This window comes from Neodiprion virginianus, chromosome 4 (assembly GCF_021901495.1).
Source record: "Neodiprion virginianus isolate iyNeoVirg1 chromosome 4, iyNeoVirg1.1, whole genome shotgun sequence".
Lineage (NCBI taxonomy): Eukaryota > Metazoa > Arthropoda > Insecta > Hymenoptera > Diprionidae > Neodiprion > Neodiprion virginianus.
In genome coordinates, this window is record NC_060880.1 from 21,633,595 (window position 1) to 21,654,080 (window position 20,486).

General features: G+C 38.8%; 2 protein-coding genes across 7 annotated transcripts in view; one reads left to right on the forward strand and one right to left on the reverse strand.

The window, feature by feature from the left end:
* LOC124303086 (mitochondrial amidoxime reducing component 2) overlaps positions 1–14,075 on the reverse strand; it is a 58,006-nt gene extending 43,931 nt beyond the window's left edge. The window contains exon 1 of the mRNA XM_046759877.1: positions 14,057–14,075. Coding sequence (XP_046615833.1) covers positions 14,057–14,060 — 4 coding nt within the window. The 5' untranslated portion in view covers positions 14,061–14,075. The remainder of the gene's footprint in view (positions 1–14,056) is intronic.
* Positions 5,457–20,486, forward strand: part of LOC124303078 (proton channel OtopLc) — a 34,150-nt gene continuing 19,120 nt past the window's right edge. For 2 of the 6 annotated variants that reach the window (XM_046759844.1, XM_046759845.1), the window contains exons 1-3: positions 7,417–8,089; positions 15,791–16,029; positions 18,147–18,286. In XM_046759844.1, coding sequence (XP_046615800.1) covers positions 15,820–16,029; positions 18,147–18,286 — 350 coding nt within the window. In that variant the 5' untranslated portion in view covers positions 7,417–8,089; positions 15,791–15,819. Of the gene's footprint in view, positions 5,761–7,416; positions 8,090–9,254; positions 9,458–15,790; positions 16,030–18,146; positions 18,287–20,486 lie in introns of those variants that run through there. The other 4 variants (XM_046759842.1, XM_046759840.1, XM_046759846.1 and 1 more) reach the window with 4 other exon arrangements.

Below are 20,486 nucleotides of genomic sequence, written 5' to 3' on the forward strand. Positions count from 1 at the left end.
ATCTTAACAATCACCTGAAAAGAAGCACGCAAATAACGCAACGTTAAGATTGCGAACTAGCGTCAAAAGACGGGAGAAATCAATTTCACGTTCTTCTTGTCCAAACTTCAAGCGTTGTTAAAGTGAAACTTTTGTTTACGAAGAGACACGCTATCAATTCGACCGACGTTATACGAACCACTTACATTTATAAACACTCGCGTGACTCGACCTCACAGTTACTGCTAATTGCAAGGATTTAACTCTGCGTGTATCTACGTGATCTTACAGGAACGACTCGAGTCTACAAACGTTTCATCTTCTATACTGCAATGGTTTCGTTCTCATCCCTCAAATGGTATTAAAGCTTTCGACAACTGATTGTGAGGAAAGTAGTCGCCGAGCCCATGATCTTCGATCACAAAGTGACTAATCATCGCTTAAGATTTGTAAGTTTTTAACTCAGTTATTATCTATGCCTTGTCATTAATTCAGCGAAAAGCCGCTTACGGTTTATACGAATTTTTTTAACGAAACTTGACAACAATTTTTTGAGAAAACCCCGATTTGCAAATCAGTTTCTCTGAAATGGTAAACACAGTCAAAAGTGACATACATGTCTCGCAATAAAAAGGCCAAAACAGTCAACATTCGTCATGGCGTCACAAAGTGTTCAAATCGCATATTCTCGTTCGACTCTTTTGTGACGATTCAAATAATTGTAAATAAATTTTCGTACAAGTAGTGTACCATCATTCGCTATCACATGACACCCCAAGTGAAATTAGAATCACGGCACATTTGTAAGAGTCGGCATGTAGTTAACGGGATGGATCAAAATATAAATTGTCTTTATCCGAGGGATTTTGGCTTGAGGTTGAAATCACTGACAAGAAAATCGAATCTAATCTAATACCGATGATCGATGATTATCTCGATCTACAAAGAATCGGTCCTGACATATACAACGCATACATCACGAACTGATCAGAGCGTGCAGTACGGTCGATAGTTGATTAAATTGTTGTTGAAAAAGCAACCGCTCAACTAACCGCATTCACTTATTCAAGCATCGCCGATCCTTGAAAGACGCGAATATAGTTTAATAGCTCAAGCGTCACGCTGCATATTTTAATCTTCTTGCAACGATTGAGTGACCGATATACGTGTAACGTAAGCAATCGCAGAAAGTTCGAAGTTGGGAATTAATTGGGAAAGAAAAAGAGCTGTTAGACCTCCGGGGACACCGTGCCAGCGGAGACGGTGACCTACATACCTCGAATCGTTCCCAACTTCGCTCTGGTGGGGCTTCTGCGATCAACCAACGGAAAGGTGGTTTCATAAAGACCCCAGCTATCGCGTATGTAATTACGTTTGGTAACTCGTTGGCCGTCAAAGCCGTCCTCCGGGTGTTCTAGAGGCCAGGGCCACCCGGAGACTGACCCCCAAATTTAATCCAATCCCTCTCAAATTTGTATACTCAAACATTGAACGTGCCCCAAATCTTCACAGAATAAACACAAACTTATCGCCAAGGGGTGCCACGTTACTGTTACGATTTATTTCAATTTAGTTAAAATGATGTGCAACTAAAACGTTTTCTAATGTGGAAAAAAAACCGTCAAGTACCACAATTATCTTATAATGCAAAACTTGTAGACAATCTCTGCCGTGAAACTGTAAAAATCGTATTGAAGCCAGAATCAGTTTTTGTTGGAAAACTAAGTGTACATCCTCTTACTTTGCTGTTCGCCAGTATATTATTATCTACTCCTGCTATTAGAATTCAATCCAGCGCTGATAGCGATGAACTCCCGAGCCATCCAAATCCATACCCGCAACCCAAGGCGTCAATTGGGCAAACAAGAAGTAGACTTTTTTCATCAATTTGCATTAACTCTGACGTTTAATATCTCCGAAACTGTTTTACCAATGATTGACCAGAAATTCTACTCAGTTTTCAAACTACCAGCATGAATACACGTTGAAGTCATATTTGAAGGTCTTGATTTTTTTCAGAATTGTAGTAACAATTCTGTACGTATCCATTAATCATCCCGCAAATCTTGAATCTGAATGCGACTGATGGTGGGAACGCGTTAGAAAACAGACTTGACTTCCTTGCTCCTGGTATATTTTTGGCAGAGTCATGTCCTGGAGAATGCCTGCTACAGCTGGCGATATGTCGACCAGTTAGTGTGTTCCTTTACCCGTGACGGGTGCAAGACTAATCATGGTAAGAAAAATACAAATTACTGTATAAAAACAAATTTAATCGTCTTCATAGCTACATACACACATACTGAGCTATCTTTTTCACAAGACAATTACTGAAGCTGGATTTAAAATAAACAGAAGGCTGGTCCATCGCTGTATTCTCATGTCGGTCTTTATCTGACCGTTTTGACAATTTTTAATACTCCAATACGCAGTAGCAATGACTTTCGAATAAATCTGTCATGATAATTTCTTCGAGGATAATGAAACAGTGCTGGGTTATCGACATCCTTCGATTTATTAATCCTGTTACTATAAATTATAAGTAACTGTTCGGAATGCTTCCATATCGTGGCCTCGTGACCATAATAGACAAGAACTGGCACATTTCCGTCCCTCGGTGTGAAACTCCTCTCATTTGCAACGCTCTCAGAGACAACTTACCACCAGAAAATGATCTTGAAGCTAGAATTACGCCGTTGGTCATCTGAATACGAACATGAAAGGCCATGCACACCGTTATCATTAGCTATAGGTCAGAGTAACATATAATATCTTTCATTCGCCGCACAGTGACCGCAAATCGATTTTAGCCGGCCAAAATTCTCAACTTCATTTCATGATCATATTCACGATACAATGTTCAAAATATATTTTCGGAAGTTCTTTGACAGATTTCACTTTTAAATTGTCGAGATTATTCTCATGATAAAATATCTATAACCTCGACATAAACGTAGAGTATAGGGAATATGAATATTTAAAGAAGTTGAGAATTTTGGCCGGCTAAAATCGATATGCAACCACTGTGCGCCGTTCCCACGATACAGAAGAACTCGTGGGTGAATGTCAAACTACGCTTCGAACGTATAATCTGTAATCCCTCACAAAATAATTACTACACTGACACTTCAGTTGCTGCATAAAAAATATCGCATTACGTATCTATTCTGCAAAAGAAAGGTATTTTAACATCTATCTACTACTATCCGTTGCAGAAATAGTCAGTTTTTTGAATCTGATAAAGATATATTGGTCATACAGACAGGTCAAAACACAATTGTACCCGAAACACGAAATTGACAACACGAAAGTTCAAAAATTCTGACTGAAATTAATTGATTGTTACATCTGACTAAAAGATGCTTCCAATTTTCCTGTAATACAAGCGGTACAATAACGTATTTTCTCTGATATTCGTGAAAAGATGTGTTTGCAGTTAAAATTCAGTGTATAACAAAGGGCACTTTACCTACTTACATGTAGCTAAGAGAGCTTCCATAAGTTACGTAAGGCGAAAGTTCGAATGACATAACACTTTCCATCAATGCTCCCCTTTTTTTAAAAAAAAATTAAAGTTAATTATATTAATAAAAGATGAAATGTATTGTTCAACGAAGAAATATCGTTACGTAACGACGATATTAAGACCTTCTCTCCCTCCACGTAACAAAGCGTAACGAATTCCTTGACCCCCCACGACCGCGTTACGTAATTTATGGAAGCTCCCTATCCTAATCACCTGTATACTAATTTCAGTCACATTTTCCGAATCTTTGTTACAATACTTTTTTCACGTTCCACCATAAGTTATCATTCTTAATCAGCAACTTGAAACTATTGTATCAAAATAATCAACCTAACATTTAGTGAATTCTCCATTGAATTATTAAATTTTACCGTTTGAAGAAATTTGCTCTCTGAAACCAATGCAGGATGATCAGAGTTTGGCAACCTCAGTTTAGAACCTTGACGATGCGTTATATAATAGAGTTGCACCCTAGCAATATGAATTCTGTATGGGATTATTTTTTGTAGTAACGTCGCGCACTGTAATTGTTAAGTGTGGAGGGGGCCTCAGAGTCGTCGCCTGAGTGTCTAGTGGCTGATTGCAGCTTTACTCTTTGTGGATTCTCTTCCATCGAAAATCTCATCCCGAGGGTTACGCGTTGCACGGAGTCGAGGGCGAACGAATAGAGTTTCCAGCGTCGTGTTTAACGAACCGTTTTACCCACACTGCAGACGCTATGACCCTTTGAATTTTACCCACCGTTGCAGCGTACGTACTTTAGAAGAGAAAATCAATACTCATGATATAATAACGACAATCGGATGATCGATAACGTCGATCAACTAAATGATCCGATGATCAATTAAGTCAACCATCCCCCAAAGTCGAAATTCTAGTACCTAGAAGGTTTGTATCTTGGCTGAGTGTCGGCAAAATGTCGGTAAAAAAATTTGTATCCAGAACAAGCCTTGATTATGTACCAGAGCTGCATGATCAACTCTCCCATAGATATTCTACCTTATTATTAAATTTCAATAAACCATAATTATTATACTTCAGTTTCAAATAAGCATTATGATGTCGAAGGAAACATACATATACATGTACTAACTTCCAAATTGTCTTACAGAAAAAAAAAAAAAAAACTTCAAAGAAACGCAACAAAATTTTAATAATATCGTTAAAAAATAGTTTTTATTTCACACAAATTTCTGCCGAAGAAAGGTGATCCAACGAAGCTGGAACGATGTTGCCGGAAGAAATAAAAAAAATGTAAAACTACGGAGTCTGTAACGGCAAGCATATAGTCGAAATGTCCAATGCTCTGATCGAAATGCCAGCGGGTCTGACTCATTCATCGGTGTGGTAACGATCTACGACCATTAGTCAACTTGTAGTTTCAAGTAATTAGTTCGCGTGTGCTCCGGTAATTGTAAAGTAAATCTACCGTACGATCTTCCATATCCCAACGCCGCTGTCCAGGCTTTCGGTAAATTGAACGAATCTAATCACAGTGCGTACCTAGAATGTAAGCTGACGGTGAATTCGAGACCTAACAAGCTCATTCGCCGCGCCTTTTATACGGATACCATAATCGTTCATCATAGGAAAAGTAACGCCGGATTAGACGCGGTTAAAAAACCGCGGGTATTACCACTTGTAGAAAAAAAAAAATCGGGACGAGCGTCTGCAAAAGCGAAGGGATAAAAGGTTGAACGCGTTCGCGAGCCGTTCAAACCCGTCACGACTAAGGGTGAAAATTTCTCACCACCCCCGCGGGAACGGAGGAGCGATTGTGCCCCGTATTGATCGAGGTACCCTTCGCGTTGCACGGGGCGACTGGTGGTGGCTGTGTCATGGCGTAGCTGCCACCCCCGTAATTCACCCTCACGGCTTGTGTACGTATCGTACGTATATAAATTAAGGCACAGACACCGGGGCGCCACAACGCGACGCACACAGAGCGCAGGGGAGCGCTGAAGGAAGGTTTGGCGGTCACTCGCGCACATGCGTCGAGCCGTTGTTTACATCGGGACGTGAACCCGCCGCGTTGCCGCGCGTTTTAAGCCGCGGGTTACACACCCCTTCGCATATAAAATAAAAATTGTCAACCCGTCTACCGGCCGCGAGGAAGAAGCTAAAACGAGAGGAGAAGAGGACAGGAACGGAGAGCCGGAGAAACGGAGCGAGGAAGGTACTCGCCTCACCTTGCCCCAGGGTTCAGCGTTGGACCCAACCGACAACCGACGCCTTCGACGTCGCTTTGCGCCCGAGTAAGTACCGATAACATGGATCTGAATAATGTCTCGACAATTTTGAGAGCCGTGGTGTACGAAGATAACGGCAATCAGCGGGTGGATCGATCGTATTAGCATTTGAAGAGTTGAGGCAGATTTGCGCGCGAAAAGAGGTAAAGAGGGAAGAGGGTCGGGGCGGAAGTCACGTGGGCGAGTCCAGAGTCAAGGATGAGATCTTGGAGGGTAAGGTCCGCCCCAGAAAAAGAGGGAATTGGAAATGCGTCGGGCTGGTGTGTCCTGACTCGTTCAAAATAGTGGATTGATACTCGTTGCAGCCAGGGCATATTTCCGAGTGTAGTATTTTTGGGTTGGTTTTATGCCCTTGCGAGCAGATCTCATGCAATTCGTTATCAATAAGGAGTAATTCTGCGCAACGGATTCAAAGTTCTTCTATGAGTTTGTACAGAGCATTTTATGCCTTGTTCATTCGTATGTTGTATTAGGGTGGAAGGGACTATATCGATTTCATTACCACGAAGGAAGTGTCAGATGATTGTACAACAAACATTTTGTCACATTGCACGGTATGTCTGAAGAATTTTAGTACATTCAATGCCGAACCAATCAGAGAATGCGTCGGTGACGCATATTTTTCACCGAGCCAATGATCTTCGGCAGCACGAGTCTCGCCAGAGTAACACTGATTCGAACGAATGTCATTTAACAAACTTCTATAGACCTTTGAATAGACGAAAGGTATCCTGAACTCAGACAAGATCGCAAGAGAAGCTCGAATCGTTTAAGTTGATCTAACTTCATTAATTCACGTGCTCTAACTTCCATAAATATCGAATCGGAATATTCATCGGAGGTACTGTTAAAGTGCCGTCATCCGCGTCACGAGCGTGGCAAAGAGCTCACTAATTGCAATTGCAATTGAAAAACAACAATAGACCTCGAAGCATATTGAAAGTGAATCCTGTATTTCCAAAGGTCCCACGTTTCGTCAGACACTCTCATGATGAAAAAGCAGAAAATCTCATTTCAAAATCGTACAATTCCGTAGCGTCTACGATACGTCCTCGGTATGTCAAACACCGAATCTCCACTCCTTTACAGGTCTACCGACATACCCATTTGCACTGTGTCTATACTTTATTCAATGCTGGTGAACAAATGAACCCAAACTACCCAACAACATCCCAAGAATAACAACCCGACAACGGATGAATCGGTTTGCTTTGGGACGTGATCGCGATCGGCGCGCAAAGATGCAGCGATCTCGTTTAAAGTGTAGGTTAAAAAATAAGCCAAGGTCCTGCGGTGAATAAGTAAAAGTGAACCAGATCCGATTTATTTATCGTCGACGACGATGTGCCTCTCTCGGCCCGTTCGCTAGTCCGTGGCATTGAACTACAGCTCGCGTGGGGCGTCGTTGGCTCTGCAGGGTTGCCAGGGTGACGCGAAATACGAGGATCCATGCGCTCGCAGCAGCTTCGCGCCATCCATTGGAAACCCAAACGGTACGATACCCACACTTCGACTTGGGCTCCTATCAGCTACGGTGAACGGTGCATGCACTTCACGCGATTCGCATCGCCGTTTACACCTGCGTCTTGTACCTTGGATATCCGTGTGCACATCGTACCTACCAAAGCGCGGATGGTGCTACTGTAACGTTTCGTTGGGGGGCAGAGTGAAGGGACGGCCAGACCGGACCGCTGACACTGTATGAGAATCGCGTTCATAAAGCGATGCCGTTTATTCACTCGCTAGTTTTAGTCTTTTCGCCCGCGCTTCAACATCGCCGTTCGTTATACCGGTTAAACCGTGTTACTTGGAGTACTGTGCGTCGTTTATGTAGTGGACGTAGAGATCGGAAGCGAGGCATCGTTTTTGGAGCCAAATGTTCGAACGTTTGAACCCCGATCGTTGATGGACACTGTAGGACGTTCGGGATCTCGATGGGCTATTGATATTTGGTCAATTCATTTTTAATCCAAGTCCTGGATATACGTGATGTTTGCAGTGAAACAACGATGAAGGAATAAGGAGGAATAACCGTGATTGCACGGGAATTTTATAGAAAATTTCAGCATTTATCCACTGACGGTCGAAAATCACGAGAAACGCGATGGACCGTTTATTTGCGATAACTAATACTTAACTAACAGCCGGAAGCCTGAGTATCATTGACAAGCCCGTTCTATCTGCCCTACCTTCCGTGGAATCGACAAAATATACGCATGATACAAAGCGATCTGATCTAATTTCCTCGTGGCAATCATAGAGACACCAGCGCTTGTGATCTGCGGGTTATTCGGATAACAATAATTTTATGGGCACTTCTTACGTAAACATGAAGGTAAGCAATCAGGTATAATTTCACACCTTTAAAGTAAATCCAATGAGGTTAGCTCAAAGGAGACATTGTTTCTTCAATTCGACAATAATTGACTTGGATTGTTTGTATGGTGGTATTAGTTTTTCTAATTTTAATGTTGGAATTATTCTACTCAAACTGCTTGTCAGACAGATGGATTAACAACCAAAGAATCTATTGCTTTTTACGAAACCCTGTTTCCTGAGTTGTTGAATACGATTTTCAGGTTTACGTAGTATAATGTTAGAATTCAACAAACGGTATAAATATTTATAAACTCAAACACCATAAAATCTGGAAGGATATATCATGACACACTAAAGATGCTACAAGTGTCATGGCCGACTGCCAAGCGACTGCATTATATATGCCGTATATCTTATATTTACCGAGCAAAACATTTCTTCGTGATACACTACATTGACTATTACAGCTTACTTTTAAGACTTGTAGGTTATATGACTTCGAGTCACGTGAATTGACACGAAGTTGAATTGAAGTTATTTGAAGTCATTTGAAGTCATATAGCCTACAAGTCTTAAAAGTGACTCCACGTGAAATCGCCGCACTTCTAGTGATTTTGCGCGCTTCGAGTAACATCACGAAGTCGAAAGACTTCAATCGAAATTCAAATTACTTCCCCCCACTTTATGCGAATAAGTGACTTGGTCTCAAACGTACAATTTTTGCACCCAGAAAAGCATATACGCTCACGCGAGTTCGTATAATTTATAAAAACCGCTCCACCTCGAAAATTTCCGATTCACCGTAAATTGTAACAGGATAAGAACCAACTCTTTCACCGTAACCTGCCACAGATCGTAAAAAAATGCGCTTATGTTTCGGATCACCTATTTCGACCGAATCAGCCAATTTCACCTAACGTGAAACAAACCTAATTGTGGCTTAGGACAGCGCTTGAACCTCGTTTTCTTTCTCTGCACATCGACCCCGTGCTACGCCCTGGATCTCGAGGATAATTCTGACCCGAAGTGACGCACGTCGCACCGTCAGTTTTCAGGGGCCATACACCGATGGTAAAACGCGCGGGTCGATGATGGAGGAACGCCGACGCGAACGGCGACGCCGGCGCCGGGACGCTCACAGGTGGTCGCCACGCAGTCTGGTCTTCGAGCCCCTGTCGTGCAGCTCGATTGCCGAGGTCTCTGACCGACTGCGCATCGATTCCACCAACTTCCGGCATCCGTGTTGTGATTTCGTGATTGTGTTTATCCCATGAATTTTGTGGCCGCGTTTGTGCAGGTCATCTGACGAGTACCCCACCTCGGCTCGTTTTCGGAACATCTTCTTCGCCTCGTTCCTCTCCCGAGGATTAAGAATAAATCTTCCGTAAGAACGTAACCCCTGCTTTTCTTCCATTCCTCTTCGTGTGAACTGTAAAATACGACGCAAATCTGTGTGAATATATCGATATCAAAACACCCCAGCTGTTGAACGCTGTTAATTAGGCACAGAGATCTCAATCCCTCGATGTGGAGTATAGCTCGGGTGTCTCGTGCATATTATCCAGAATTTTTTTTTCGCCGAACTGACGGTACAAAGTTGCTTCTGGGTTTTCTTAAAAGTAATTTTTGTTATCGTTGTTTATTTATACGCATTTGCACAGCTGTGTTACAACGGAGGTTTCATATTAGTCATATTTTTAAGTTTACATTGCGTATCTGGAAAGTCTGAATCTAAGATAGTACATATCGCTCATTTACCTAAATTTGGCATGAAAGATTGCTGAAGAAACTTTCTCTACACAGTTCAAATTTTTAGAAACGTAAAATGACTGTTTTTTTTTTTTGCACCGAATATGTTTTCTACATCATTGCTGCAACTTATAAAAATTTTGTTAAAATATTTTTTATAAGATAATATTTACAGCTATTCAAATTTTCATGAAATGGAAGTGGGCGATCACCGCTGGAATAAATTAAAATAATTTATAATTCTAGATTATAAATTTGAATAACTTGAATTCGAACCAAACAATCAGTTCAAGTTCCCCTTGATGAAATAGGATGTGGGCGTGCTCAAGATAACATTTCTATAGAATGATCTGCAGGTCAGAGACTAGCATTTCTTTATAATTTGATTTATCAGTTACATAAATGTACTCGCTTTCGTTATATTAATCTGCCTCGATTGAAGAAAGGTATATCGTTACTTGCAATCAAGAGAGTTACGACTAATCTTTGAAAAGGTACAAAAAATTCCAAAATAATGTCACTAGATCATAAGAATCTGACTGACTGATTAAAAACCGTTAGAAAACAGATAAATCAATTTTCGTGGCAGAATATGACTCAATCACAATCAAGTTCCATGATGTACAATTATACAAGCAGTCTGAAACTTCTTTTTTATTCAATAAATATAGTATTTCTATCAGCAATATTGCACCTCAATTAATTGCAATTAATTTTTGTGGATTTAGTTGGATTATCCTTTGCGTTATGTCGATACGCTATGTTAAGTTATATTATTACAATAATATAATAATTGAATATTCAAGCAGTTCCTACTTCTTGCAAGTTTATTTCTCGATGGAAATATTGCTCCAACATCTCCAAAACTCAACAACGTTATACAATTGATACTTCAAAAGTATTTTAATTTGGATAGCATTATGCAATACAGACGTCGTGCAATCGTTTGCAATTTCGCACATTAACAACGGATTGTAAAACCTCCGGTGTTAAACTTTAAAAAAGTACCGTTGAAAAACGAAAGCTCAATCATCTCACGATTTCTGTAAGCTATAATTTATAAAACATTTTTTGCATTGTTTACCAAGTTATACCATACAGCTACTTAAAAAAATTGAGCTTAGTTGAAAATCGATTTATCTCTTAATCAAAATTAATTTCAAATCGAAAAAGTTTTTGGTGACATAAGTTGTATCGTGATGATTTTTCCACACCAATGGCCTAATTCATGCTTTCGACAAACTATTCCACATCGTTTTGAATGTGGGATTTTGAAAATAAAAAATTGTGCGAGCAATGGTGATTGTTGGCGACGCACACCCCGCACATAGTCAAAAAACAACAGGTGAAACTAGTGCTTTATGACCTATAATTTCGTAATCGGCCGTTGCCACACACCATTATTGCCCCATGCGATTATTAAGTTATAATCCGACGTTTAACGCGATGTCAACCTGAGAACGTGTAAAAAATTAAGAAGTATACTCAATAGCACTACAGTTTGGACGAACATTACTTGAAACCATATGTAATATATAACAGAGAGGTATGGCAAGGCGAGGGGGTGAACGATCGCTATAGATCAGCTAGATATTAGCAAAGGGACAGAATGTATTATAATACTGCGACGTGTGTGTGATTGAATCCAAGTACGCTAATCTCACGCACACTACGGCGAGTGGTCAACAAGACATTACAGTCCAAAGTTCTCAAAATTCCCGTCAGAGGGAGCGAGACGAAAATTTGGAGAAGAATCCAAAATCGGATCAGTATTAGTCGGAACTCGGAAGAGATATCACGTGAGTCTTTGTTGACAGTAGCTCGTTATGTGTGCGAGAGTGATTCAGTGAACTGTGTGAACGTGGGGCTATCAACACGACGAATCGAGGCTCATAACAATCGATTTTATTATTAAATGACGTTGGATCGTGTTCCTAATGTACTTGTGATCGAGTAATTATATGCGAAAACATAAATGGGTAGAGCCGGTTGGGGATTCTCGCGCTGGCCTTCCCGGGGCCTCATAATTGAGGGTTGGACCCGGGGTGGTTGACACGTTGGGAAACCAACGTGGTTATTACAGTCCGCGGATCAAGAACACTTGAAAATAAATAACGAATCACACAAAATTGGCGTAGCCGCGTGAGCTGGCCTTGCCGGGCTAGCTAAGCCAAGTCGGTTGAAGTCTTTTAAAGTCCTGAAGTCAAGGGTACGCCAAACTTCTAGAGGCGTTACTTCTTCGTTGGTGGAATTACTTTTGCCAGTACTGTTTTGCGTCGTTTTTCGGGCGACATGTTTTGAGTGGGGTATTTTGGGTTTAAGTGCGGGTTGAGATTTAAGCACATCAATTCCTTGCCACCCATAGAGGTCATGGAGTACTTGCACTACATTGAGAACTTCGAAGTGCCTTGACTTCCGTGTATTTGAAGGTAAACAGATCAATTCGTTTTTACGTTGTATTCCTCTCAAGACTAATTATTTTTGTATAAGATGAAAGCTGCAGGTAAACATTGCTTCCGGATTTCGTGAGAATATTGATACAAAATTTTTGAAATGTTACCATGAAGTGTCCGCCTCGATATTGTAAAACTTTTGTAAATCATTACGTAAAATCTGATTCTCGCAAGATATTGCCGTGTTATTAATCGAAATGGGAGACACACTTTAATTGAATTCACTTACGTTCATGTATATTAGGGTGGGCCAAAAAAAATGAGTATTTTTTTTACTTTATACTCTGAAAATCGGTTTCTAGATACCTCTAAAGAATTCTCACCAAATATGAGCTCTTAATTTTGATAACAAGGTCCTCCGCTTTACAATTTTGCATTTTTTCCTGAGTATTAGAAACAAAAATTCATATGTCTTTGACAACTGTTCGTTAAAAAATATCTCTCCTCATATTCTTGTAGGAAATCGAACGCTCTACAAAAAAGGTCTCTTACAATTTTTTCGTAAACCTTACCGTTTAAAAGATATCAAAGCTTAAAGTTTGATTATTTTAAGAGAAATTTCTGTTTTGCTTATGAATTTTTTAACTCGCTTACAAAAAATTTTGATGAATTGCACAACTCATAGTTTTGTAGGAAATTAACTGCTCTACAAAAATGGTGTCTTATGATTTGTCGATTAAGTTAAGCGTTTAAAAGATATTCATCGTCAAACTTCCATATAAACGCCATAGAGATAATTAACAATATAATCGAGACTATTGAATTATTAAACATAGAATGTATAAAAATATCCCGGAATAAACAACATAATTAGAAATAATTTAACTCCCATAAGGAGCAGTACTTGAAATTCTGAAATTGGAATCATTTTAAATGATTTTTAGACCCTGTAAATCATTTTGTTTAATCAGGGATTATAAAATTAATAAATTTTAAATGAATTTTCAAACGAAAATCTTTTACAGTAGTTACTTTCATGACAGAAACTAATTTTTCATGAAACTTATAAATTAAATTGAAATTTTTCGAATTATTCATCAAAAACTGTTAAAATTAGTATGCATTGAAGTTTGACGATGAATATCTTTTAAACGCTTAACTTAATCGACAAATCATGGGACACCATTTTTGTAGAGCAGTTAATTTACTACAAAATTATGAGTTGTGCAATTCATCAAAATTTTTTTGTAAGCGAGTTAAAAAATTCATAAGCAAAACAGAAATTTCTCTTAAAATAATCAAACTTTAGGCTTTGATATCTTTTAAACGGTAAGGTTTACGAAAAAATTGTAAGAGACCTTTTTTGTAGAGCGTTCGATTTCCTACAAGAATATGAGGAGAGATATTTTTTAACGAACAGTTGTCAAAGAGATATGAATTTTTGTTTCTAATACTCAGGAAAAAATGCAAAATTGTAAAGCGGAGGACCTTGTTATCAAAATTAAGAGCTCATATTTGGTGAGAATTGTTTAGAGGTATCTAGCAACCGATTTTCAGAGTATAAAGTAAAAAAAAAAATACTCATTTTTTTTGGCCCACCCTAATGTATATGCATGTAATTCAACCGGACCCATTGTTAAAACCATTAGTTGTTCGGGTTATGCGAAAATAGGCTATGGCCTTGTACGCTCTTAACACGAAAAAAAACGTGCTCAAAATATTCTGCATGATCGCCTGCATGCTCAACCCTATTTTATGGTTGATTTGAGCCGAAGCATGGCACTCTTCCACTACTTTCATGGTTGAGATGACATTTTTTCGACCTTGTTCGAATAGCATACCCATGGTTGCGAAAAGGTTTATCGCCTTCTCCTCTTGTTCTGCAAGTGTGATGTCAAGAGACGCCTTTGTTGCCCCAGCTGATTTGATGGAGAGTAGCTTTACCGTATACCGCAGAAATTAGAACGAGCTGTTCATCATCATCAGTTTAGTATCATCGAGAAGTCCCTCCAGGAAATAAACCGCGTCGTCTGGACGTGTCCAGTGTTTGCTGTGTAAATACATCACAGGTACCTTTTTCTGTGAGTGAAGTCGATATACACAGGAAGGAAAGTTATTTCCGGTATAGTCCTTTGAAATCGACAATGGCTCTGCAGTTTCGCATTCCCTCGTACATCTGTGTGGCTGTGCGGAGTTGATTCTAGTTAACAGAAAATTTAAGCGAATAAGCCAATTGATAAATCACTTCATTTCATGCTAAATGGATCAGCGTCGATCCTCTTATATTTTCATAAGAATTCAAGATAAAATCATCTCGCAAGTTTTTTTGAAAAATAAACATTCGGTGTGACAGTGAAATTCGTAGATTATCGCGGGACGTTCAACAATTTTTAAGTTATGCCTGCGGATATATTTAAGTTTGCTCAAAATGACCATATTCTTCGGATTCACATGGTTCTCAAACATTTTCTCAATTGTTGTGAAATTTCACTGAATTCTGAATTTCACAATTCTCAGATTTTTTAACACTGTTTTCCGAAATTTAGACAAAAGTTAAAAGATAGATCTCACCAAAGATGGTCTAAATCGTCATGGTAAAAGCTACCGCTAACTAGGTAACGTGCTTATAATAATAATAACAGTAGTGATAATTATATCTAATCCGACTCAGACAACCCAAACGTGTAAGTTGTCAAAAAGATGTATAAAAGATGTTTTATACGCCATTTTCTGACATCTATAAGAGACCCCAAGAATATCTTTAAAGCGTCAAAAAATGGCGCGTAAGACATCATTTAGACGTCTTTTTGACGACTTTAAGTTTTGTTCCTAATTTATGCTCTCCGTCATTATGCAACCATCATTATGCGTCTGAAGCCATCTTAAGATGTTCAATGAAAGTTCCCGCATTTACACGCGGGGCGTGTAAAGCTGCAGAAATCCTTACTCAGGTGTAACCAAAGCGAGTTCAAGCCTCAGCTTTTGCCGATTCGGCGCCTGAACAACGTAACAGGTGTTTGAATTCTTGCGAGTCGCGGCTCAGTTCCTCATTTTCACGCGTGCGGATTTCAACTCTGATTCTATCGTTCTGTACAGTTTAGCACGCTACCGCCACAGAGCAAGTATAACAAGAGGCGACGCTCGGACGCCATATTTATCATTTTTTTTTTTTTCTATAAAAATAATACAAAAATACATAAAAATAAATCTTAATGTGTTGTAAAAAGAACTAGCGCTACATTTTAATTTAACGTACCTAAATACCTTAAAAAATCATTACTACTTGAGAAGGGGAGAGGAAATGAAAAGTTATATTTCGCAGGCCTGTGTTAACAATATCATGCAGAAAACAACGGGCTTGATACATTCAAATAAGCAGCAAACCCAAAGCTTCTAAATGCAAATTTATCTTCTGGGCGACGTCACTTTTATGACGTAGGATGCGACTGAGCCAAGTAGACAAACTTAATAATTATGGCGAAAGAGGTACGACTGTGAAATGCGATACAAGAAATGAAAACACGCGTAGCATGTACGTCCTGGCTAATGAGAATCGGTATTTATCATTGTTCCAGAATCAGGGCGGAAAAGTGGATCCAGGGAGATGCAACGGTGCCCGTATCTTCATGAGATGAAGGAGAGACTACTCTCTCAGCCTACGCCTGCAGACAGCCTGGACATGGAGAGACTGGACGGCGGGACCCCCGTCAAAGAGCCGAAACACCACAACGAGTACGCAGCGCACATAAACCCCGGGGTAATTCCTGACCCTCCGGAAATGCCGCCAGATTCTCTCATCGGTACCGTTGTCAAGGTGACCCAGCTCTTCCCCGACTAACCAATCTGCACCGTCGTTTCGCCAAATTACGATTTTTATCTAATTTCAAACTTCGAATGACATTTTAAACCCCGAAGCTATGTAGCAGCTTTAATGAAATTTACCAACGCCACAGCCATGAAGTACGTAAACCTATTTGTCGAGACATGCTCGATCTCCGATACCGGCATAAATTTGATAGGAAAGTTGGGTTTCAGCCAGGAACTTATTGTCCGTCCGCATGCTCGTTATCGAGGAGGGAATCGTGGCTGTGCTACATATGTGTAGGAATACCTTGCCACCAACTGATCGGAAACTCACGGGATTTTCACAGTAGGGCATGACTGTAATATACAGACAAAGTTTATTCGGTAGAAATTTTTATTTTATTACTATAAAAATAGAAATGCAGGTATACACAGGGTGAAAGTCAAGAGACTTTAATTTTAAAAGGATGCTATAGTCAGTCTGACGACTGATTGTAAACGAAATGTTACTTATTTCGACAATTATCAGAGCCCGCGCGTAACTATCATGTAAAAAATGTTACAGTTAAGGCAGTTCCGTATGCGATGCTTCCCAAAAAAATGTATCCAACTATTTGTTCCATACAAAAATACTTATTTCTGCATTGTTTATGCGTAAAACAAATATTGTTTACAAACGTATTTTATGTTCCGCATTGCTCGTGGAATTGCTTTTGATGTGACTTTTTCGAGTCAACGGTACACATAGCTTCTTATATAGTCGAAATATGTGGCATTTTCCTAGGTCAATAAGGGCTGCGACTGACTGCAGCATTCTCTTGAAACCAGACCGTAGCGCGTAGGTTTCATGTGGTTTCACACAAGGGATAATGGCATTGAATTTCCATTTGATCCAGGATTCATATATTCGTCATGTTAACAGTTTCTCCGGTTTTTTTTTTTTGTTTTCTGCAAGCAAAACACTGACATTTGAGCAACATTTCTTGATAGAGCAAATTAGTAACTGATTACTATTACTTTTAGGAATCACACTAATTTCACCAACAGGCTTGTCCTTATGTATAGAATAAAGTAAAAGAAATGTAGTAGCTGAAATGTTAAATGTGAAAAAGACCACTAGAATATAGGTAATAACACAATACCGTACATTTTATCATAAAGAAAACTATTGGATTTACGATCATTACGCTTTCGAGCTTCGTGCTTAATTCTATTTCAACGCCAATTGTAGAGTTATACGCTCTACTCATCTGCGATGCGTTCCATTCCGAACAACTAGCTATTTTTCGGGAAATAGTTCTCCTCATATATCCATTATTCGCGGATTATACTACTTTACGCATTTCCGCACTACGACGAAACTTCCAATCGGACTACGTTTGATTATAGATAGATTATATTTCATAGCTGTACATAGAAAATAACATAGTATAGAATGTAATAGACTACATTCATACGGTGGTAAAAAATATACATTCGTACGTTAAGGATGTGTGATAATAATTTTTATAACAGCGTGCGGAAAGTAAGCATTTTTTTTATCGTAATTCCTGTGCGTAACGGGAGTATTTCACAGGCATTGAAAAGTGGTTTTACGAAACAGATTTCAAAAATGTTCTATTTTTTTAAAAATTGAAAGGATAGTTTGAAAGTCTAAAAAAAAATTTTGTTATCATATGCAAAAGTAGGCTATATAGTACCACGAGATAAATCGTACCACTCTATAGAAAATAATAGGGTAAGAAATGTATTTCATATAGGTTAGTACAATTTATGCGATGGTACGATATAGTTTACTTTTCCCTTAAGCAGTATATAAAAATTAAAGTGAATAAATTATTCATGTAACCAGGGGATTCGTATGAATACAAGATACGTATTTTCCCGAGGAGGTATTCATTCATAGATCGGGTGACAAGCAATTGCAATGATTTCCCTGCTTTCGTGCGATTTCAACCGTCATTTCATGCGACTTTAAAGTGGTACTGCTGTCCAAAGTGGTTTGCGATTTCAAACAGTGAATGACCCCTTCTATTTTCCTATGTGGACGACAGCCGTGGACTTAATTTGTTCGTAAAAACGAACGTGAAAAATTGTTTTGATTGGCCGTATTTTCGTCTGTCACAGTTAAACGCTGACGGATACGGATCCCACACTTCACCAGCACACGCGAGGCAACCTCTGGTTCCCCAAGTGTCGCACACACCACCTGCATGCTTAACTCCAACTCACACGCCAGCCAGCGGAGTACTGCCCAAAAATGCCAAGTAAGTAGCACCTTTTATTATAAGGTTGATCAATATCACTGTGAGACGAAGTTTCGATCAACAAACGATCAGTCTTTCCTAAGGCCAAGGGAAAGCTACATATCTAGACACGGAGTTTCTGAGTACGTATAACGAAATGCGAATGATTTTTACAATGTTCTAAGCAATTTACCACAACCAAGTCCGTCATTTTGACAGCGACAAATAATTTGAAAAACTATGGCGGTCCGAAAGTTTCAGAAACTTGGCAGAAATTTGTGCGAATGAAAAAAATAAGCAGCTTCGTTTTTTGGTCACCTGAAGCAGGCTCTTTCATTTTGAAGAGAGAAATCTACGAACGCGTGATTTACTCTCATAGACTCGGGTTCGTCACACGTCAGGAATAGATGTAATTTGACTTGTCGATTGCATATTTCGTCGGAATCCTTATTAATCCTTGGATCAAAATTAAATTAATTAATTTTGTACCATCGAAATTCCAATTGAATTGACTGCTGATAATAATAACCGGTTCGTTATGCGTCAGAAACATAAAATCAATAACCCATTATCTTGGCAAATTCGAAGCCGACTGGTTGATACCCCTACAATAACAAAACATGCCGTTCATTAGAGAACAATACACGTTTCTTCGACGGCAAGCTTACCCAACCGTTATATTTTCAAATTCATGATAAAGTAGACTGCCTACGCTGCCTCTGATTTACCTTATCTTTGCGATTATTCAATCGAAGCTTGCGTATAATTAATTATCGGGACTGAGGATGAATTTGCGTGCAATATACACCAGCTTTCGACAAACATGTATATTTAAGCCCTTCTCTCGAAAAACAACTATATCTATACTAACATACTAATATAATATAATTTTTATAATAATATTTCAACTTTCCATAGTGATGTTGCTTTTTTTCTCGTTCTTGTCAGCCGTACCTTCGCCTACATAATAAAAATGATATATCGTTGAAATATTTTTCGGAAACAGTGTTTATTCTTACATTAAATTCGTTATTAAATTATGAAAACAACAACAATAACAACACTAGCTAGATAGCTGAAGATGTATGGAATGTCAAGATGAATATTCTTTAAAAAAAACCACTCAAGTCGACTTTAGTTGGTTTCGAGAGAACGGCTTAATTGGCATAAATATTTTCACTAAAATATACCATTGTTTTGTATTTATATACTATAGTTCCGTGAAGTTAACATGATTTTATCGATATGTCAATTCAAAACAGAATGTAATGGAATGGTTAAATCGACCGAAGTAGGGACCGCAAAGTAGATATTTTCTTCCTAGATAGTTACAAGGGCTTTTCACTACGCCAAATTTAATACGAAACAAAAATAAACGAGAAAATTGGTGATCTAGAAAATTAGTTTATCAAAAATTGCCGATTAATACTTTGTTCGGATGTATAAACGGACGGTGCAACTTCTCTAAAGAATTTTCGCCGAGCAATAAAATCTGGTAACAATTTTTTTGGCTTTAAAAAAGCGAGCAGTAATTTCAATCCTATCCATCCACATATTTTTTATGATGTAAATTATTTCCTCGGTGCTCGTCGTACCTACTCATACATTTATTAATGGTTTTGTTTTAACTAACTCGCATCAATTTGGGTCTTTAAGGAGTGCCATAAGGTTGAAACAATGGATAAATCCACGGTTCAGCATTAGGATCTATTGAATAAACATTTGATACATTTCTTGTAGCTTCATTACGAATAATAAAGTAAGCGTCTGGATTTTTTCCAGTTGCCGTCGGTGAAAAAATAGCAACTTCGTTAAATCTCTGAAATTTGTAACGTCGATGATCTAATCCTTCTTCTGAATTAAGAGTTAATTAAAAGCTTTGAAATGGCAGTTCACTCAACGTGACCAATTCGCTACTCCAGACCCCCTGTAAGGTTAATAAAGCCTGAATTGAATTAAGCGTCGTATATTTTTTAGAATAATATCTAATATTTTCTTAGTCGTTAGGTGAAAATCATTTTCTCGATTATATTTGCCTAAAATTTCAACTTAACATCAGTATAAATTATATTCAAACGTTTACAACCTCCCGTGCACAGTTTTTTGCGTCAATATTCAAATCTGATATAACACCTTCTGACATTTTCGAGCATAAGACAGTTTCAATCGCTTATTGCAGGTTACTTTCTTCAACTTTATTCGCGAAGTATTCCACGTTTTG